The 19380-nt window shown below is 43.7% G+C and overlaps 1 protein-coding gene across 2 annotated transcripts; it reads right to left on the reverse strand.

Moving 5' to 3' along the window:
• Positions 1-14366: 14366 nt before the first annotated feature.
• On the reverse strand, positions 14367-19324 carry LOC132091851 (N-terminal Xaa-Pro-Lys N-methyltransferase 2). Of its 2 annotated transcripts, XM_059497949.1 has the most exons (5): positions 19186-19324; positions 18857-19080; positions 16368-16540; positions 15515-15767; positions 14367-15095 (listed from the first exon to the last, which is right to left on the reverse strand). In XM_059497949.1, exons 2-5 carry the CDS (start codon positions 19029-19031, stop codon positions 14839-14841), a joined length of 858 nt encoding a protein of 285 aa, XP_059353932.1. In that variant the 5' UTR covers positions 19032-19080; positions 19186-19324; the 3' UTR covers positions 14367-14838. The 2 variants fall into 2 exon arrangements, with proteins under 2 accessions (XP_059353932.1, XP_059353931.1); XM_059497948.1 differs by lacking the exon at positions 19186-19324 and having other exon boundaries at positions 18857-19158.
• Between the last annotated feature and the right edge of the window lie 56 nt (positions 19325-19380).

The raw sequence follows: 19380 nt of genomic DNA on the forward strand, positions 1-19380 counted from the left end.
GGCGCTACTTTCAAGTAGTGATGGGAGAAACAAAGCCTTTTTAAACTCTAAATCAGTTCAACCAATTGCTTCTCAAAATGATTTACCATTTGAAGCACTCAGAACACTGCTGCTGGTTGAAAAGACACAACCCAAACGTGCGTACACTTTTTTTCTCCAAACCAATTACAAATGTTTGTAATATAGTAGAACATGTTAAATGTAATCTACAAATCATTAAATGCTTTATATTAGGCACCGGTTCATACGTTTACAGTCCTTTGAAATCACTTTTAGAATTATTTTTCCAGCTGATGAAAACATTGACAGCATCTGAATGTAAAGTTAGTGTGGATTATATTGCTAATATAGTTATTTTTATCTTTATCAGTGTTGATTTGAAGAGGTATTAATTCTGTGAGTTTATAGGGGGAGCAATATTGTTGGAATCAATTTCAGAGTAGTTTTATAGCTAAAAACATTATCATTTTGCATTTATAAGGAGATTGTGAGAGTGACCTCCCTCACCGGTCTGTAAAAGCAAGATGGCAGAGAGTCTTTGCATAATACTTACCTCATCACTTTACATTGTTTACAAAAGCCAAAGGTATCTCAGTTTCGTTACTCCTTAATTTCTAGTTTTTTTGATGTGTTGCATGACAGGGTGCTGGGAACAAACAGAGATACAATGGTGTGGCTGACGCACACATGTTGTGGTCTGAGATGCGGTGCTCATGCACGACATCTAACTAGGTGGTTGGAAAACTGTATATAGTTACTTTTAAATAACTTGAGCATTAAAAGCAGCAGCTGGGACACATTGCAGCTTATAGTTAACACTTACTGTATAGTATAGTAAACGCAACATAATCGTCCGTTGGTGTGGACACTAATATAGTTATTATTATAGTTATCTTTAGTCATCGTTCTTGGTGTGAACAGGCATTTTTTACTCTAACCCTAACAATCTCTTTCCCTCAAACACGTACATGTGCCTTAAATCACTCAGCAAAGAGCTTCATTTAACACAGCGTGATACTGTGTAACTCAGATCTGTTTGCTTTTGTCAGTTTTGCTTCGCAGTGATGACTCCTGAATGACTCACAATTTACCCTCAACAGCACTAAATGATGAGTAATAAAAATATTTTCTCCTACCACGAGGAGGCTGCCCAGCCGCTGTTTGAAAGGCCTAATATTTTCCGACCCATATGTTGGCACTTTTTTTACAGTTGGCGTCAGTGCATGGAGAAGGTCTAAGTGCAGGCACTTTGAAGTGTTTGTGGTGTCGCCACATCTGCCAACAAGATGTGTTTGCGTGGGATATGGAGCAGGGGATTCAGGGGTTGTCGGTATTCTTTAACATCATGTGACAATGAACAAGATCTCTTTCCTGGTGAGAGAGACTCATAAAATATGACTGTTTATGTTAAGAATCTGCAGGGTGTCTGCATTTTAATTTGTGTTCATAAGGTCATTGAACAAGATAATAAGGATTACATTGAAGTCATTGACGGGAAGTGACTACATCCATTTCCCTGACATCGTTCGGATTAGCTTAATGCAGAGAGTTGTCTGCGCAATTTCTCATGCCAGTGCATGTCCTAATCCCTTCACACATTCCAAATTTGGGAAAGTAATAACAAAGAAACTGATTTCAAGGTCGCTTTCAAAACTCTTGGATCTTTAAAAATAGTAACTGCTCGAGACGAGACCAAGTCTGAGGTTCACTAGCCCTAGGCAGAGCCATCTCCATATTTCTGTTAACCTCTGCACCAACAATTATGGCTACAACAGAGCCTTTAACACAGTTAAATGATGGCAAAACCACAGAAACTGTAGTTTAGCCAGTTTCTGCTGTGCCCATATTTGACTCACTGCAAAGCATTTTCATAGTTCATTATTTTCCTCTATAGCTTCAGTCTTGCTACTATGTGCCAATTCCGACAGCAGCTCTGCCATTTGTTACCATTATTAAAGTCATATTTCTCAGCTCGGTTCATAAATCGTATTCAAAATTGGTGAGCGAGCTGCCCGCTCTCTCATTAGTAGGGGCTTTGCTGTGGCCTGGAGACGACTGTTTGCTTAGAAAAATTCTGCATTCTTTGGTTGGAGCCAACCAATGTGAAATTAATGAAAATGAATCAACAAGTTTTAAGCTATAAATGTAATTGCATTAGGCTTAAATGTATTCAATGATGTTGGTAATAGTCGTTTAGTGGATTTTTGTTGTTGTTGTCCAAAGTGACTTTGAAAGTACTAGTAACTTTGAAAGTTTAAACTTTTATAAGTTTAAGTTTTTATAATAGCAATTTGCATATACTCCAGAATGTTATGAAGAGTGATCAGATGAATTGCATAGTCCTTCTTTGCCATGAGAATTAACTTAATCCCAAAAAAACCTTTCCACTGCATTTCATTGCTGTCATTAAAGGACCTGCTGAGATCATTTCAGTAATCGTCTTGTTAACTCAGGTGAGAATGTTGACGAGCACAAGGCTGGAGATCATTATGTCAGGCTGATCGGGATAGAATGGCAGACTTGACATGTTAAAAGGAGGGTGATGCTTGAAATCATTGTTCTTCCATTGTTAACCATGGTGACCTGCAAAGAAATGCGTGCAGCCATCATTGCGTTGCATAAAAATGGCTTCACAGGCAAGGATATTGTGGCTACTAAGATTGCACCTAAATCAACAATTTATAGGATCATCAAGAACTTCAAGAAAAGAGGTTCAATTCTTGTAAAGAAGGCTTCAGCCCAGGGTATCCAAGAAAGTCCAGCAAGCGCCAGGATCGTCTCCTAAAGAGGATTCAGCTGCGGGATCGGAGTGCCACCAGTGCAGAGCTTGCTCAGGAATGGCAGCAGGCAGGTGTGAGTGCATGTGCACGCACAGTGAGGCCAAGACTTTTGGAAGATGGCCTGGTGTCAAGAAGGGCAGCAGAGAAGCCACTTCTCTCCAAAAAAAACATCAGGGACAGATTGATCTTCTGCAGAAAGTATAGTGAATGGACTGCTGAGGACTGGGGCAAAGTCATATTCTCAGATGAAGCCCCTTTCCGATTGTTTGGGGCATCTGGAAAAAGTCTTGTCTGGAGAAGAAAAGGTGAGCGCTACCATCAGTCCTGTGTCATGCCAACAGTAAAGCATCCTGACACCATTCATGTGTGGGGTTGCTTCTCATCCAAGGGAGTGGGCTCACTCACAATTCTGCCCAAAAACACAGCCATGAATAAAGAATGGTACCAAAACACGCTCCAACAGCAACTTCTTCCAACAATCCAGCAACAGTTTGGTGAAGAACAATGCATTTTCCAGCACGATGGAGCACCGTGCCATAAGGCAAAAGTGATAACTAAGTGGCTCGGGGACCAGAATGTTGAAATTTTGGGTCCATGGCCTGGAGACTCCCCAGATCTTAATCCCATTGAGAACTTGTGGTCAATCCTCAAGAGGCGGGTGGACAAACAAAAACCCACTAATTCTGACAAACTCCAAGAAGTGATTATGAAAGAATGGGTTGCTATCAGTCAGGATTTGGCCCAGAAGTTGATTGAGAGCATGCCCAGTCGAATTGCAGAGGTCCTGAAAAAGAAGGGCCAACACTGCAAATACTGACTCTTTGTATAAATGTCATGTAATTGTCGATAAAAGCCTTTGAAACGTATGAAGTGCTTGTAATTATATTTCAGTTTAAATGGTAAACATTTTGCAATCAAGATGATTCACTGATCACCAGCCTTATGATTTTTTCCCCTCTAATCTAAATAAAAGACTGTTGGCATTATCCCACAAGTAATAAAAACCAAGCCTGAACCCCTGAATAGGTACCTGCTGCTACGTCCACTCTAATGGCTCTCTCAGGCTTTCTCTATATTTTATTTATTTTCTCTCATGGTGATCTGTTCTCACGACCCAGCTGCGATCTAATGCAGTTCACCACAAAATAATCTGAAAAGAAAGAGTTTGTTCTCAACAACAAAAACATCCCCACTCTTACTGTGGAAACCAATAGTGAATCATGAACCTAAATAGCTGGTGGAAAACAGTTCATGTGAGAGTTATTTTGGCTCATTATTGTGTAATCCGAATTGAAACCAGCATGAGCAATGATTCTTCCAAAGCCTGAGAGGACTACAAGGTGATTATACAGGTTATAAACAAACAGCAAAACCAACAGATTACTAGAGACCGAATGTGTTGTTAACCACTCCTTTGAATCTAATTGGGTGGGTTTACAATTAAACTTTGCACACTGTCCTCAAATTAGGTGCTAGCTGTAGCTAATTATCTTAAGTTATAGGCTTGCATATATAGTTTCCTTCCCTTCTTTGTCATCTAATTAACCTGGAAGACCCCTGAAAAAAGAAGTGAAATAGAAATGTTTCCCTCTCATCCCCTCAAACTATGATATAGTATAGAAAACGTACTCGGTTACTAAACGTAACCTCGGTTCTCTCTAGAAGAGCGAACGAGTACTGCGTCTTAGCTAAGACGCTACGGGAAAAGTCTCTTTTCACGAAATACTGAAGCAAAAAATTATCCTTAATTTTGTATTTTTGTAAAGCGCATTTGCAGCAGTACACAGCCATAGGCGAGACGGCTCGCTCGCTCATTGGCTTGTTCTGCGGCAACTGCACAGCCTATCGAGCGCAGGCTGATGCAACATCAGACCAATAAGGGCGCTTCGCGCCCTTCTTGCCACTTCCCGCCGAAACGGGTGTGGCCCAACCTATAAAAGGAGCTCAAAAAGGCTGACTCACCTGATTTATTTCATCGCCGAAGCGAACCAGAGTGAATCGTACGCACGGCAGAGAACGCAGTACTCGTTCGCTCCTCTAGAGAGAACCGAGGTTACGTTTAGTAACCGAGTACGTTCTCTTACGAGAGCTCTCTCGTACTGCATCTTAGCTAAGACGCTACGGGAACCTGATGTAAAACGCCGTGCGCGCAGGGATCACACACCAATAAACCTGAAGCAACGCCCAGGATTTACAGTGCACAGTCACCTGAGGGACTCACAGAGAGTCCGGGACAGAAAAGGGGGAAAGCCCTCCGTCCCATATCTAGCAGCATCCGTAGATGCGGCAATATGACATCACACAGCCGAGGCAAGGCCTGACCAATGTGGCAATGCGGGTCTTACGCAATACTGCCCATATAACAGTCGGCAGCGCATAGCGCTCATGAATTCAGAATTCCCCTCAGGGCCCTGATTCTTCTATACCGACAGCAGCCTTGCTTGCAAGGCGGGAACCTCCAGGTTATAGAACCTGATAAATGTAGACGGCGAGGCCCAACCCGCCGCCATACATATATCCTGCAAGGAGATCCCAGTAGACCACGCCCACGACGAGGCGACGCCTCTTGTGGAGTGTGCTCTGACGCCCAACGGGCACTGAAGGCCACTGGAAGCGTAAGCTAACGCTATGGCGTCAACTATCCATCTGGATAGAGTCTGTCTCGAAACAGCCATTCCTTTGGAATGTCCACCGAACGAGACAAATAGCTGCTCCGTCTGCCGAAAGGCAGCAGAGCGAGACACATAAGCTCTTAAAACCCTGACAGGGCAAAGAAGACTCGAGTCTCCATCCTCCCCTGACACCGGCAGGGCAGACAGGGCAATAACCTGAGCCCGAAACGGTGTGTTGAGGGATTTCGGCACATAACCGTGCCTAGGTTTGAGTATGACCCTTGAGTCATTGGGCCCAAACTCCAAGCACGACTGGCTCACAGAGAGCGCGTGCAAATCACCCACACGCTTCACAGAAGCGAGAGCCAACAAGAATACTGTCTTGAACGACAGATGCTGAAGGCTAACCGATTGGATAGGCTCAAAAGGGGGACCCTTCAAGGCCTCCAAAACCGCCGCAAGGTCCCACATAGGGACTGACGGAGGTCTGGGAGGATTCAGCCTCCTAGCTCCTCTGAGGAACCAGATGACTAAATCGTTCCTTCCTATTGACTGACCGGACGCCGTTTCAGAAAACGCCGCGATGGCCGCCACATAAACTTTGAGCGTGGATGGGGCTCTGCCCTTATCCAACAGCTCCTGTAGGAAGGAGAGGACCTCCGTCACCTCACAACTAAGGGGTGAATAACCTCGAGCTGTGCACCAGCTGGAGAACACCGACCACTTCGAGGCATACAGACGTCGTGTCGACGGAGCTCTAGCCTGAGTGATGGTATTTAGCACTCCCACTGCGAGATCAGCGGGTAACCGTTGAGTGCCCATACATGGAGGGACCACAACTCCGGTTGAGGGTGCCAAATCGAGCCCCTGGCCTGCGAGAGGAGATCTCTCCTCAACGGTACCGGCCATGGGGCGACATCTGCTAATTGCATCAAATCTGGGAACCATGGTTGGTTCTTCCAAAGAGGTGCCACAAGCAGTATTGAACATCTCGTTTCTCTCACCCGTTCTATCACCTGCGGAAGGAGGGAGACGGGAGGGAACGCATAAAGCGGGCAGCACGGCCATTTCCGTGACAGCGCGCTTTCGTTCTTGGAAAAGAACGCGGGGCAGTGAGCGTTTTCGTGGGACGCAAAGAGGTCCACCTCCGCCATGCCAAATCTCTCCCACAACAGCCGAACTGTTTGCGGGTGTAGAGACCATTCGCCCGTAGGGACATTGCCTCTGGACAGCCTGTCTGGACCCAGATTCTGCAGTCCAGGCACATGCACTGCTCTCAGCGAGCGCACGTTGCGTTGAGCCCAAATCAGGAGGCGTTCCGTCAGCCTGTACAGGTTTCGGGACCCGAGACCGCCCTGGCGATTTATGTAGGACACCACGGACATGTTGTCCGAACGGACTACGACATGGTGATCCTTGATATGGGGACAAAAGCGCGTCAGCGCGTTCTCCACTGCCAGCATTTCCAGGCAGTTGATATGATGGAGCTTTTCCCGTTCTGACCATAGGCCAAAGGACGGTCTGCCTTCGAGCAGCGCTCTCCATCCCGAAGTGGAGGCATCTGTCGACACCATTTTCACACTCGGGGAAGTCCCCAGGCTTACACCTGATCGGTACCAGCCGTTCGCTGTCCAAGGTGCTAGAGCCGCAACACAGCTCTGATCGACCTTGAAATGCAGCCGGCCAGACGCCCACGCTCTGCGCGGCACCCGAGCCTTCAGCCAGAACTGCAGGGGGCGCATGCGGAGCAGGCCCAGCCGCAGAACCGGAGATGCTGAGGCCATGAGACCCAGCATCTTTTGACAGTGTTTGAGCGACACAGTCGCGCCGCAGCGGAAAGATCTCGCTGCGCGCTGAATGCCCATCGTGCGCTGTGGTGACAGTCGCGCCGTCATGGAACACGAGTTCAGAACTATACCCAGAAACAGGATCGTCTGACTGGGGTTCAGCGAACTCTTCGCCCAATTGACACTGAGGCCAAGCTTCTCGAGGTGATCGAGTAAAACGGCCCTGTGGTCCACGAGCTCCGCTCGTGATTGGGCCAGAACCAGCCAGTCGTCCAAATAATTCAGCACTCGTATGCTTCTGAGTCTGAGAGGAGCGACCGCTGCATCCATGCACCTCGTAAACGTACGAGGAGCTACGGACAAGCCGAATGGCAGGACTGCAAACTGGTATGCCTGGCCCTCGAAGGCGAATCTCAAAAACGCTATCTGTATTTGTATCTGTATTTGAAAATACGCGTCCTTCAGATCTATTGACATGAACCAGTCCCCTCCACGAATCTGCGCGAGGAGCTTCCTGGTCGTGAGCATTTTGAAACTGCGTTTCATCAATGCCTTGTTCAGCTGTCTTAGATCCAGTATGGGCCTGAGACCCCCGTCTCTCTTGGGCACCAGAAAGTATCTGCTGTACAGCCCCCCCTCGCTTTGAGCTTGAGACACAGGCTCTACAGCCCCTTTGCTCAACAGTTTTGATATCTCGGCCCGAAGTATGTGTGCTACTTCTGTTTTGACCGTAGTTTCGACGCGCGCTGAGAAGCGCGGTGGGCGTCGAGAAAACTGTAGCGAGTAGCCTCTCTTTATAATGCCTAGCACCCAATCCGAAACCCCTGGAAGCGCTGACCATGCATCTGCATGAATGGCTAAGGGCTGGATGTGACACGCGCTCTGTTGACTGGGCAACGGCGGCGCTCGAGTGTGCTACGCATCTGAGGCGGGGAGCGCGCTGATCACAGCGGGCAGATCGCTCATCCTCGACCCCGTTCCGGCGCTTAACCGACTGGAGGGAGGCTGAGCGGGTCCCGTGGGACTCAATATATCTGCGAGTAACCGTGGGCTGCATGTGTGCACTTTTACCACTTCCAACTCGCCGTCTGCCTGTGCAGAATGTACGTGCACGGGCCTCGTTTTTACAGAAGCCCCGCGCCGTAAGTGACATAGTGTATGTGGGCACTGGGAAGTGGGCACGTTTACTATGCGGCGCGCTCGACCGATCTGTGTCGATCTTATGTGCGCCAGCCCTGTGTGCAGGGCTTGCTTACATGCGGGGATGGGCACTGGGTAGTGGGCATCGTCACTGCAATTAAAGCACCATCGGCCGTGGCCGGACGAGCGTGCACGGGTTTCGTTTTTACAGAAACCACATGACGCGTGTGACATAGTAATTGTGGGCACTGAGGGGTGGGCACGTTTACTATGTAGTGTGCGCGACCGACTTGAGTCGACATTATGAGCGCAGGCCCTGTGTGTAGGGCTGTGCTTACATGTGGAGATGGGCACTGAGGAGTGGGCATCGTCACAACATTTATAGCACCATCGGCCGTGGCCGGAACACCAGAAAAAACACTGTTTTTGTGAAACATCTGGGTAGCCGTGATAACGGCTTTTGTGTGCAGGCAAGCGGGCACTCGTGCAGGCTTGCGCATTGCAGAAGACACTGAGGCAGTCGCAACTCTTGGAACTGCAACAGCGGCGCGCTTGGGTGAGAGCTCGGCCGCAGCGGAACTCGAACACCGGCGCTTTCCCAGCAGTGCTAGGATGCTTTCGGGGCTTCTGGCTTCACCGCAATCCTCTGCCGCGGCTCCCGCGGCGCGGGGCGACGGCTCGAAGAGCGAGAACGGGGTCCCGAGCTGCGTTGCTGACGCTGTCGTGATGGCGCAGCAGGAGGCGGTGGGCGTGACTGAGAGCTCTGTGGGGCCGGTCTAGAGCGGCTAGCTGCAGAACTGGAGCGCTTCGGCAGGAAGTGCTTGAACGCCTGTGAAGCTTTCTGGTCCTCGGCGAATCTCTCCACAAACTCGTTGACGGAAGATCCAAAGAGGCCGGCAGTTAGCGGAGCGTCAAGAAACGCAGCGCGCTCAGACTCCTTGATGTCAGAAAGCGTCAGCCACAAATGCCTCTCAGCCACCGTAGCGGAAGCCATAACCCGTCCCATGGCCTGTGCAGCGGACTTAGTAGCGCGGAGGGAGAGATCCGAAGCACTCCTCAGATCCGCGAGACAGATCGCTTCAGGTCCCATCTCATCCAGCTTGCGGAGAAGATCGCCCTGGAAAATCTGTAGCGTCGCCAAGGTGTGTAACGCAGACGCAGCCTGCCCAGCAGCAGAGAATATCCGTGCGAGCAGCGATGACGTCATGCGGCAGGCTTTGGATGGCAACGCCGCCTTAGTCCGCCGTCCAGCAGAGGGCGGGCAAAGGTGCGCTGCTATAGCCTGTTCCACCGGCGGAAGTGACAGGTAGCCTCTGTTCTTAGCACCGTCCAGTGTGGAGAATGCTGACGAAACAGATGAGCGGATTCTCGCCGAGAATGGAGCATCCCAAGCCTTCGCCACTTCTTCGTGAAGCTCAGGAAGAAAAGGGGCGTGTTTTGAGCTTGAGGAAGAGCGCTCATCCAGAAGATAGCTACCATCCAGCCGGGAACGTGAAGGGGGCGCTGGTGCAGACCACTCGAGGCCGAGGCTCGCCGAGGCCAACGAGAGTACACGCATCAGCTCCTTATCGATATCCCCCCGTCTGCTGGGCCTCTGAGCAGCGGGCGCGAGATCCACGGAGCTCGCCCAACCCTCACTGCCCGAAGCAAGCAGAGAGCACGTGTCTTCTTCCTGCGACGCGGGCCTGAGATCCACTTCCTCCGATGACGCGTTGGCAAGCAGCGGACGCTGAGCATCGGGAAGCGATGCAGGGGAGACCGGCGAAGCGGAGGGAACCGGCGAGCTCGGCCGAGCTGGAGGCGGTTCTGGTAGGCGCTGCGAGCGGCGCTTTTTACGGCGCTGCGGCGCAGCGGATGATGCAGGCTTCGAGAAGGATGCCAGGCGAGTCCTCAGAGTCACCATAGGCATCAACTCGCAATGAGGACATCCGCCATCAGCGAGCGCGAGCGCTGCATGGTCTTCACCCAGACAGGAGACGCAGATGACATGACGATCTCCTTCGCTGAGCGGGGTTCTGCACGAGCCGCACGAAGGCATCTTTAAAAAGACGCAGCTCTTTTGTGAATGTGCGTCGCAGGGCGAACACACACACAGAATATCACAGAACAAGGATTATAAAGGATATGGGCGCCGGATAGCGCAGCAGGAACGGCAGTGGAAGGCGGCGGTGCCAGCGGCTTCAGGATGGCTCGTCCTGCTGATATGCTCTTCCAGACGGCGCTTGCTTCCTCGTGATCCAGCGATGCGTGAGCTTCGCTGAAGAGATGAAAAATCAGGTGAGTCAGCCTTTTCGAGCTCCTTTTATAGGTTGGGCCACACCCGTTTCGGCGGGAAGTGGCAAGAAGGGCGCGAAGCGCCCTTATTGGTCTGATGTTGCATCAGCCTGCGCTCGATAGGCTGTGCAGTTGCCGCAGAACAAGCCAATGAGCGAGCGAGCCGTCTCGCCTATGGCTGTGTACTGCTGCAAATGCGCTTTACAAAAATACAAAATTAAGGATAATTTTTTGCTTCAGTATTTCGTGAAAAGAGACTTTTCCCGTAGCGTCTTAGCTAAGACGCAGTACGAGAGAGCTCTCGTAAGAGAACAAGCTTTTGGCTTAGTTGTGGCAAAACTAACACATGTTGCTAGTCAGGCTAGTAGCTCATGGAGCGCTAATTAGGAAAACCGGCAAATATGTTTATTGTTTGTGCCAGTGTAGTTGATTATCATCCCCCACATTGTAAAAGCCCAATTCAGTCACAAGAACAAATGTCTGACCTCAGCGACCAATCAACAACATCAGGCCAGGCCAGACAGGGTCACATGATCGTTGATGAGGCAACCGTGGTTTGCTGCTGACATTTTAAGGTGATTGTGGCTAAATGTATTCTCCTCAGTAGTACCAGACAATACTGAAGTAGCTACTGTGGTGTGTTACGACCCTGTCTAGGGTAAGGCTGCAACATAAACCGAAATCCGCAATCAAAGATCCTTTGTACATTTATTTACAGAACCACAGAGTAAAGCAACAAGGGGTGAGCAAAGGCCAAAACAACAAACAAACACCAAGTAAGCTCCTAACAGAAAATACTAAATTTCCTAACAAAAGAAAAACTAAATAAAAATACAATATGCTACCCTAACTCCCCATCTAATGAAAAACAGGAGAAAACAATATTTGCAAAAGAAAATGGCACTCCCCCCCTACAGCTTCAAAGTGTAGAAAAGAGTATTTACAAAACTTTACAAAATATACAAAATGGAAAATGAGATTGACAACACCTTATCACCTCAAAATCCACACTGCACACAATAGGCAGATCACCAGGCAAGCTAAGAGCATCAACACTCTGTAGCAAACACACAACAGCACATGTACAATGGAACAACAGGAAATCACAAGATGAGCAGAGCTCCCTCCTCAGGCTCAAAAGATCTTTTTATTGCTGCTCCTTGGTCCCATTTGCACCAATCAGATCTGGAGATCACTTTGGTAGGATCCAATCCTGTGAAAGAGTGAGAACTAGGGGACCAGCAAAGCAAGACACACACACACTATATGTCTCAAGACGTAACAGGTGATATGAACATTTGAGATTGTTTAGCTGGTGAAACATCTTTCCAAAAAAAATTTCAGTAGACAAACAACATAAAACAGTTGTGAAAGTCTATCCCTCACAGCCTCATTTTCATTAATGTTAAATTCAAAATAGTTTCTAACCTAACTAAGGTGTATTTTCTTTATACCCACTATGATGGTAATGTTAGATTTATAAATCTTTACAAAAATGATTTAAAATGACTGTCAGTGGAATAATATAAGCACAGTGTGAAAATAAATGACTAAATGCGCTAAAATAAACCACTGCTCCCTGTTTGGAATACCAATCCTGTTTAATAATTCATATTATAATCAGATTTCCAAAATATTCCCCATTGGTCACCCTACCTGTTAGCCCCACCCCAAATGTACGCCATTGGTTGAGCCATTGTTGCAAGCTAGAATCAGGGTATCTAAAGTGTTTATCAGTTGTACCCTTCAAAATCCTTCATTCCAAGGGGCCCTTTGAAGTGGGCATTTAGCCCTTCGGTTTGGAAAGACCTTTATTACAGTGTCTATTATTGTTCTCACTCCAAAGTGACCTTCGTAGGCAAATTTATCCCGTCTGGAACACTGCAACAGTGTTTTTTTCACAGTTTTTGGGGGAATGTACAAATGGCTTAAGCCTACTTATCTCTGCAGATAGTCATACCAGAAGGCAATTTGACACTTAAAATACTATATTCCATTTAAAACCATCAATTTGTCATGCAACTTGTCAAAGTTTGAACAGTTTGAAGATCAAATTAATGTAATCAGCAGTACATGATAGGGGCAGTGCATATCTGAATGAACTATTGAATATCAGCATGACCTATACAAAGTATGTGTAACTGAGCTCTGGCCTTTGAGCTGACGTAGAATAAGGTTGAGAGCTGGTACCAAACAACAAGCTGTGAACGCTTATGGTTGTAACTCTGTCACACTCCTGGCAGGGACCAGCCCCAAATCATCACAATCCTTCATAATGATTTAAAGGGAATATTTTGAGATTTAAATGCATTTTTTTTATTATTTTTCTTTTCTCAATGCGCCAAACCATAATATGTCAATCAGTGGTATCACATTTCAAAACTCAGAGGACCAATTTTCCTGGTATCAAGCCTGTAGTCATAAGACTTTGAGGTTAAAGTCTAGTTACGAAAGGCATAAATTCGTATTAAATTTGAGTAAAATGAGATTTGAAGCAACTTGCATAAACTTTGACACCACAAATGAGCATTAGTCTTTTTGAAAAATGAGAAATAATTGTTGAATAAACCTGAATTTTGATGTCGCTGTCCACTGCCAGCTCTAGGCACACGATAAGGTGGTGATAATTACTTATGTCAGTGCAACACTCCCAGTTGTCTGTCAATGTTATGTTTGAGACTCTGTGCCTGGAGATTGGCCCAGTCCAGCTCCAATATGACCAAATGTATTAATGTTATTTCTGTTAATACAGACCATTAGCTGCCAGACTGCCTCTGAAGGAAACAAGAAAGATTAAACTTGATAGCAGAAACTGCCAGATACGTTCACCATTTCTGAATAGGTGAATAGACATTTGAATGCTATTTACACAGATTTATAAAATAAATATGACTGCAGCCTGAGGGTGTTTTGAACTTTGAAACATGTATTTGCAAAATCCTGTGAGTGCAAGGAATATGCTTGGTAAAGAACCAGCATAGATCACTCAAAAACATAACAGACTGACTGCATTGCATGCTCTGAGTGTTTGCACTTTTTTCCCCCAACAAACCGCCTATTCACGGGGAAAAGGACCTGCTTGAATTTTTACACTGCACTGCTCAAGACATCTTTGTGAGGCTTACATGCTGAATATTTGAGGTGACTTGCTGATGCTCTTTATGCAGACACGTTCTGACAGATTTGGACACAGCCCAGATACAAGGCAGATACAAAAGAGTAGTCTGTCAAAACCAGGGATAATTCCCTTCCTCTCTACAAAGACACCATCTGAGAGCCATTTTCCTAAACAGTGTGGTTTTTCATGGTTGGGAAAATACAATGAAGTTTTGAACTTTTTGACATTATTTATTCCTTCTTTAAATATGTGAAGCAGAGATCTGCTTTAAGAGACACAAAGAATACTTACAGGAAATATCCAACAAATGCTCATCATCATATCCTCAGCATTGTACGCAAGCAAAGATCCCCTATTACTGTAAGTTATTTTATATTTGCCCATTTTACCTGGAAAGCGTTGTTGTTTAAAAGACATACTTGTCCAACAACTTAAAGCATTTGGGAGACATCATGACCAATGTCTCTGAAAATGTTCATTAATACAGTTCAATGATTTATTTCTGTATTGTTATGATTTATTGTTGTAATAAAATAAATGTCATTGATACAGTTTTTTAAATGTATTACTCAGAATGATTAACATTTTGTACTCTAAATAACAAAAAGAGACTATAATGACACAATTCTTTCAGTTACAGCATTATTTTCTTGTAAAAAAATAAATAAATAATTTATTTTTCTTTAAGATACTACAGTAAATGTACAAAATATTACATCTTTTTAAAAGGGTGATACAATTATATACATCTATGTATTACATTTCAACAAAAATGGAATATATATATATATATATATACATATATATATATAAATCTACACCACAGATTTCTGTCAAAGCCAAAATAACATGTTTGCACTTCTACGTGATGTTAACCTTAGATGTTTTATGAAGTAGAAACAAAATAGCCTGCTTCAATTGCTTTCCGAAACTGCAAAAGCTACTGGAAAGATCACAAAAAAATAAAAAAATAAAAAAACACTGATTCCTTACACTGAAATTACTACAGGTCAGCTGGTAAATGGAATTTAAAAAATATATAATTTTATGCATTTATAATATATACTATACAGAGGTGCAACACATTCATCTAAAAAAAAATACTCTGCTTTTTCCAAGTCTTTCCTTTAGTGCATGGCGATCATCCATACAGGCACAATGACCTCAGGAAAGCCTTCTTGCTTTTCCACGTCCAGTATGGTAAGGCCTGCTGTCTGAATAATGTTCTTCATGATGTCCAGATGGCGAATAATGCTGCTGTCAATGGGATCCAGCTTGCAGCCCTGCCGCGCCATGTTATCCTTGATGATGATCACACCATTTGGCCTCAGGCTCTTCTTAGCACGCATTAAAAACTCCATCAGGTCCTTATCAGTAAGATGACCTGAAAAATTAAAGATAGTTTGTGAATCCTTGACAAAAAGAGTGTATACATTTCAAATGTCCACAGTCCAAAAGTCATTTAGCAGATACTAAATATAACTACTTGCTGTTGGTCAATTTGGTTAGGTCTAAAATAAAATCTGTCACCACCTGGAATTAATGTATTATCATTATATGGTTTTAAGCAGTTTCATGTAGAAATATCTGCTGCCAGTGTCAAATGTACACAGACTGGAGTGAGGAAGATGAAACTGTATACTTAAAAGACTCTGACTAGCATTCAGCTGCTCTTATTACAGCAAATGGGCAAAGATAGCCTGGTCCTACTAAAATAAACAAAAGTAAGACAGTAAGACAAAAGCAGACAAAATACATATTCCATAAAATAAAATAATCCATGAAAACAATCAGTTCACTCACAGGCAACCCACTGCAGCCAGATGACATCGTATCTCTTTGTAGGTGGGATGAATTCCTGCAGATTGTAAAGGTAGTATGCTTCAACTCTGTCTGCGTAATCTCCAAGGTAACACTCATGAGCATGGAGGATGAACTCTTCCATCATGTCAAGCATCTCCATAGATTCAAACACAGGAAACAGAACTCCTTTAGACACCCTCCCGATTCCACAGCCACAGTCCAGTGCTCGCTTGGTGCCAGCCTTTCCTGGACCCTGTCAAGAATATGCATAATAATAAAACACATAATATATGATCCATCTAATTGTTTTCCATTTGTTTTGGTGTTCAAAAACAACAAAGAATTATGAGCGCTAGTCCAGGTTCATGGTCAAAGTTTCAGCAGAACAGCTGAACACTATTCATGAAGCAAATGCAATTTGTCAGCTTGGATGTGTTAACTAACCACATGTTCAAATAGTGTAATAGAGACGTGTACAGTTTGGTCATTCTGATCTTGAGGTCTTGCTATCTAAAAAGTGTGTGTGAGCAGTGAAAAGGCAATAGGCAATTGAAAATGATTGTCTGCTGTTATAGACTGTATCTGATAAATAGGATATTATGTGTACATATATATATATATATATATATATATATATATATATATATAATGTACTCTTTTTAACTGATGTATGAAAACAAATGAATGAAAAAAATTGGCGTAGAAACAGTTATCACTTAGAAATTTCTAAAATAATTGCATTGGAATAAACATGACATTCTGAAGTAGAAAGACTGAAATAGTATTTTCTTGTAAAACATACTCCAATAATCTTTGTTTTAGTTACTTCAAAAGAAAGGGTAAAATTTCATACAAGAAACTTCTTCAGGAACTGTCTTGAGCCTTCAAGGTCAATCTCTGATATCTCCACAAAATCTCCCATCATGCCCTCCTCTGATGCCGGGACATCCTTGTAGAAGTTTTGTGCCCTGTAGTAAAACTGCTTCTCCCCTTTAATGTACTCACAAGTCACTGCATAGAGTTTCACTGTAGGGCAATAAACATACAGGCAGTGAAGAAAACAATGCATAAAAGTTTTCAGGTTTTTGTGAGAATTTTGAATTCTTCACAGACTACATAAGAAAAATAAGCCATTAATTTAATTACTAAAATCTAATATTGTGTTGTAGTTGAAATATAACTACATTTACTACAACTATATTTGATCCCGTCTTCTGTGGGATCAAAGCACCTCAAGGGAAAGTGTACAGTTAAGAGATGAAGTTTCAGTGCAATTGTATCTTCTTATTCACTGCTCACAACAACATTTAATCATAAGTATTTTTTTAAGGTACCGGTTATAAATAACATCTGTTTATGGAGCAAAATATCTGAATTTCTGCAAATTGGATTAAAGCATCAAGATACTGTTGATATTGACACTGTTGTAGTACAACATTGCAAAGGAATGCTTTGTTGGCACATTTAGGGGGTTAGATAAAGCAACCCAACATGCGATACTCTGTCAGCAGCAGTCTAATGTCACATTATGAAGTTCAGCTGGAACATCTGCTCTCTCGAATAGCTGGTCACTAAAAGGACAGACCAGTTATTAAGTCACTGCATGCTTGGAAAGTTCGAGTCAAACATCAGATCACCGGATGATTACTGGCAAGACCTTGCTAAAGGGCTACAGGTGAGAAAACTGGGTGAGCGAGTGAATTATGATACTGAAATTACGAGCAGGCTTTGACATGTGAACCATAAGATTACTCGTCCAAAGTCAAAAATAGTAACACGGGGTAGTGATTCCCTGTGGACTCTTTTATTTTGGACCTGTATATTTTTAATGGCCCTCTTTATAGCTTGACAAGCACTCATCTGCTTTGCCTTATTGGTTTATGAGGCAACATTAAAACAACCTGCTAGTATTAGAATACATTTCAGCCTAAACAGACATTAATACTCATTTTTTTGTGAAAGAGAAAAATCAATTTACATCCTTTTACTCATTCTCATGTCATTCCAAACTATTTCTGTGAAACATAAAATATATTTTGAGAAATGTATCAGTGCTTTTTTCCATACAATGGGTATAGAAAATCTGTTTTCTTTAAAATATATTCTCTTGTGTTCCACAGAAGGAAGAACATCATAAAGGTTTGGAACGACATGAGGGTGAGTAAATGATGACAGAATTTTCATTTTTGGGTGAAATATCCCTTTAAGCTAAGCACAAAACACTGATGGGTTAATTTCAGTCCTCCAAAAAATTTTAATGATTGTCTTCCCTTTTAGTCTAAAACACAGTTTATGTCATGTATGATGCATTACAAATATTTTCGCTGCTAATGCTTAATTTTATTGTAATTCATTATGAAGAAATTCACTGTACTTTGCTGTAATTTTGCAAGGCATTTCCAGTTTCCATCGTGCTGAATAGGGTAAATGTTTTTTCAATTTTATGCTTTACTCTTCCCACAAACACCATACATTATATAGGCTTATTTTTGGATGATAGCAGCAAGTGCTATTGCTAGCTTTTAGTTACCTGGAAGATGTTTTATAGAGTTACCTTTTTAGAGTATAGTTCACACTTTCTAAATGTTATAAAAACTATTTCAAATATATTGCATTATGCATTATTCTTGTAAATATAATTTAATACCAACTATCAATTATATCTGACTATCTAACTATATTGTTTTACCTGGGTAATGGCTAAGGGTAAAATGTGTAGTTCGTTGTGCTTTCTTATTTTTAATGCCACACCAAACTCATCAGTAACAATGCAAATGGGTATGATTGTGTCTGTTGAAAGAAATCATTATATCATTTGTTAAGTTTTTTAATGTTTTCTCAATGTTTCACCAACACTTAACCACAATTTCCAAAGCCTTCCAATACTTTGAAATCAAGCAGTCATTCCTGCCAATACACCAACATAGTAAAGCCACAGCTGATGTTTTATTATTCAGTGTAATGTAAAATATGCAGGATGCACATACATGGTTGTGCAATTATGCTTAAAATAACATTGATTGCTATATATATATATTATATGTACAGTGAAAATTAATTGTGTAAAAGTGTAATGGTTCGGGCATAGTTGTTCAACCGTATTTTCAGATATCATTTTGAAGCAGCTTTAATAGGGAAATAAATGCTAATAACATGAATACTAATGGTCACAGGCCAAATACTGACAACTCTGGCACTTCATACTCCAACACCACGACTCCATAATTAAAATGTCTACCTTACAGTTTTCATCACAACAAGATTTACAATAAATATCAGTAATCTTCAAAAGGTCATAATTCATACAAACAATTCACTGTGCCACCCACACCCACATCTTACCCAGAGGAATCTGTTCCAGGAGGTACAGGTAACTGGCGAAGAACTCCTTCCTCAGTGTATTGTGCAAGTGGAAAGACATACTGTGCTTGCACATCTCGTCATCTGTCTTTGCCCAGCGGTCTCGGAAAGCTTGATGCGTCCCACTAAACTCCATAATGGAGGTGGAATCAGACATCCTGAATCTTCTTCAAAGTGAAACAGATAATGTGTAGCTCAAGGTGTCTCTGGAAGAAATGCTAAAGTCACCACGGTGCTGCAATATCTGTGGGCCTCTGGTTACTCTATTCTGTTTACTCTACTATTCTATTCTCAGCAGTACTTAAACCTACCACATCTTATCAGATCACCTGCTTTAGGCCTGGGGTGGAGGAATGAGAAAGGGTTGGGTAAGCTTGCCTCAGAAAATGGGTGGGGCCTTCTTCTCGAGTTCCAGAAGAAGCTCCTTCTCCTATGTTCCACAGACACAGAATGGCATATTAGTGCATACCAAAACGAACCAGAGAGTCATGCATTCATTCACAGCT

This window comes from Carassius carassius, chromosome 18 (assembly GCF_963082965.1).
Source record: "Carassius carassius chromosome 18, fCarCar2.1, whole genome shotgun sequence".
NCBI classification, from domain to species: domain Eukaryota; kingdom Metazoa; phylum Chordata; class Actinopteri; order Cypriniformes; family Cyprinidae; genus Carassius; species Carassius carassius.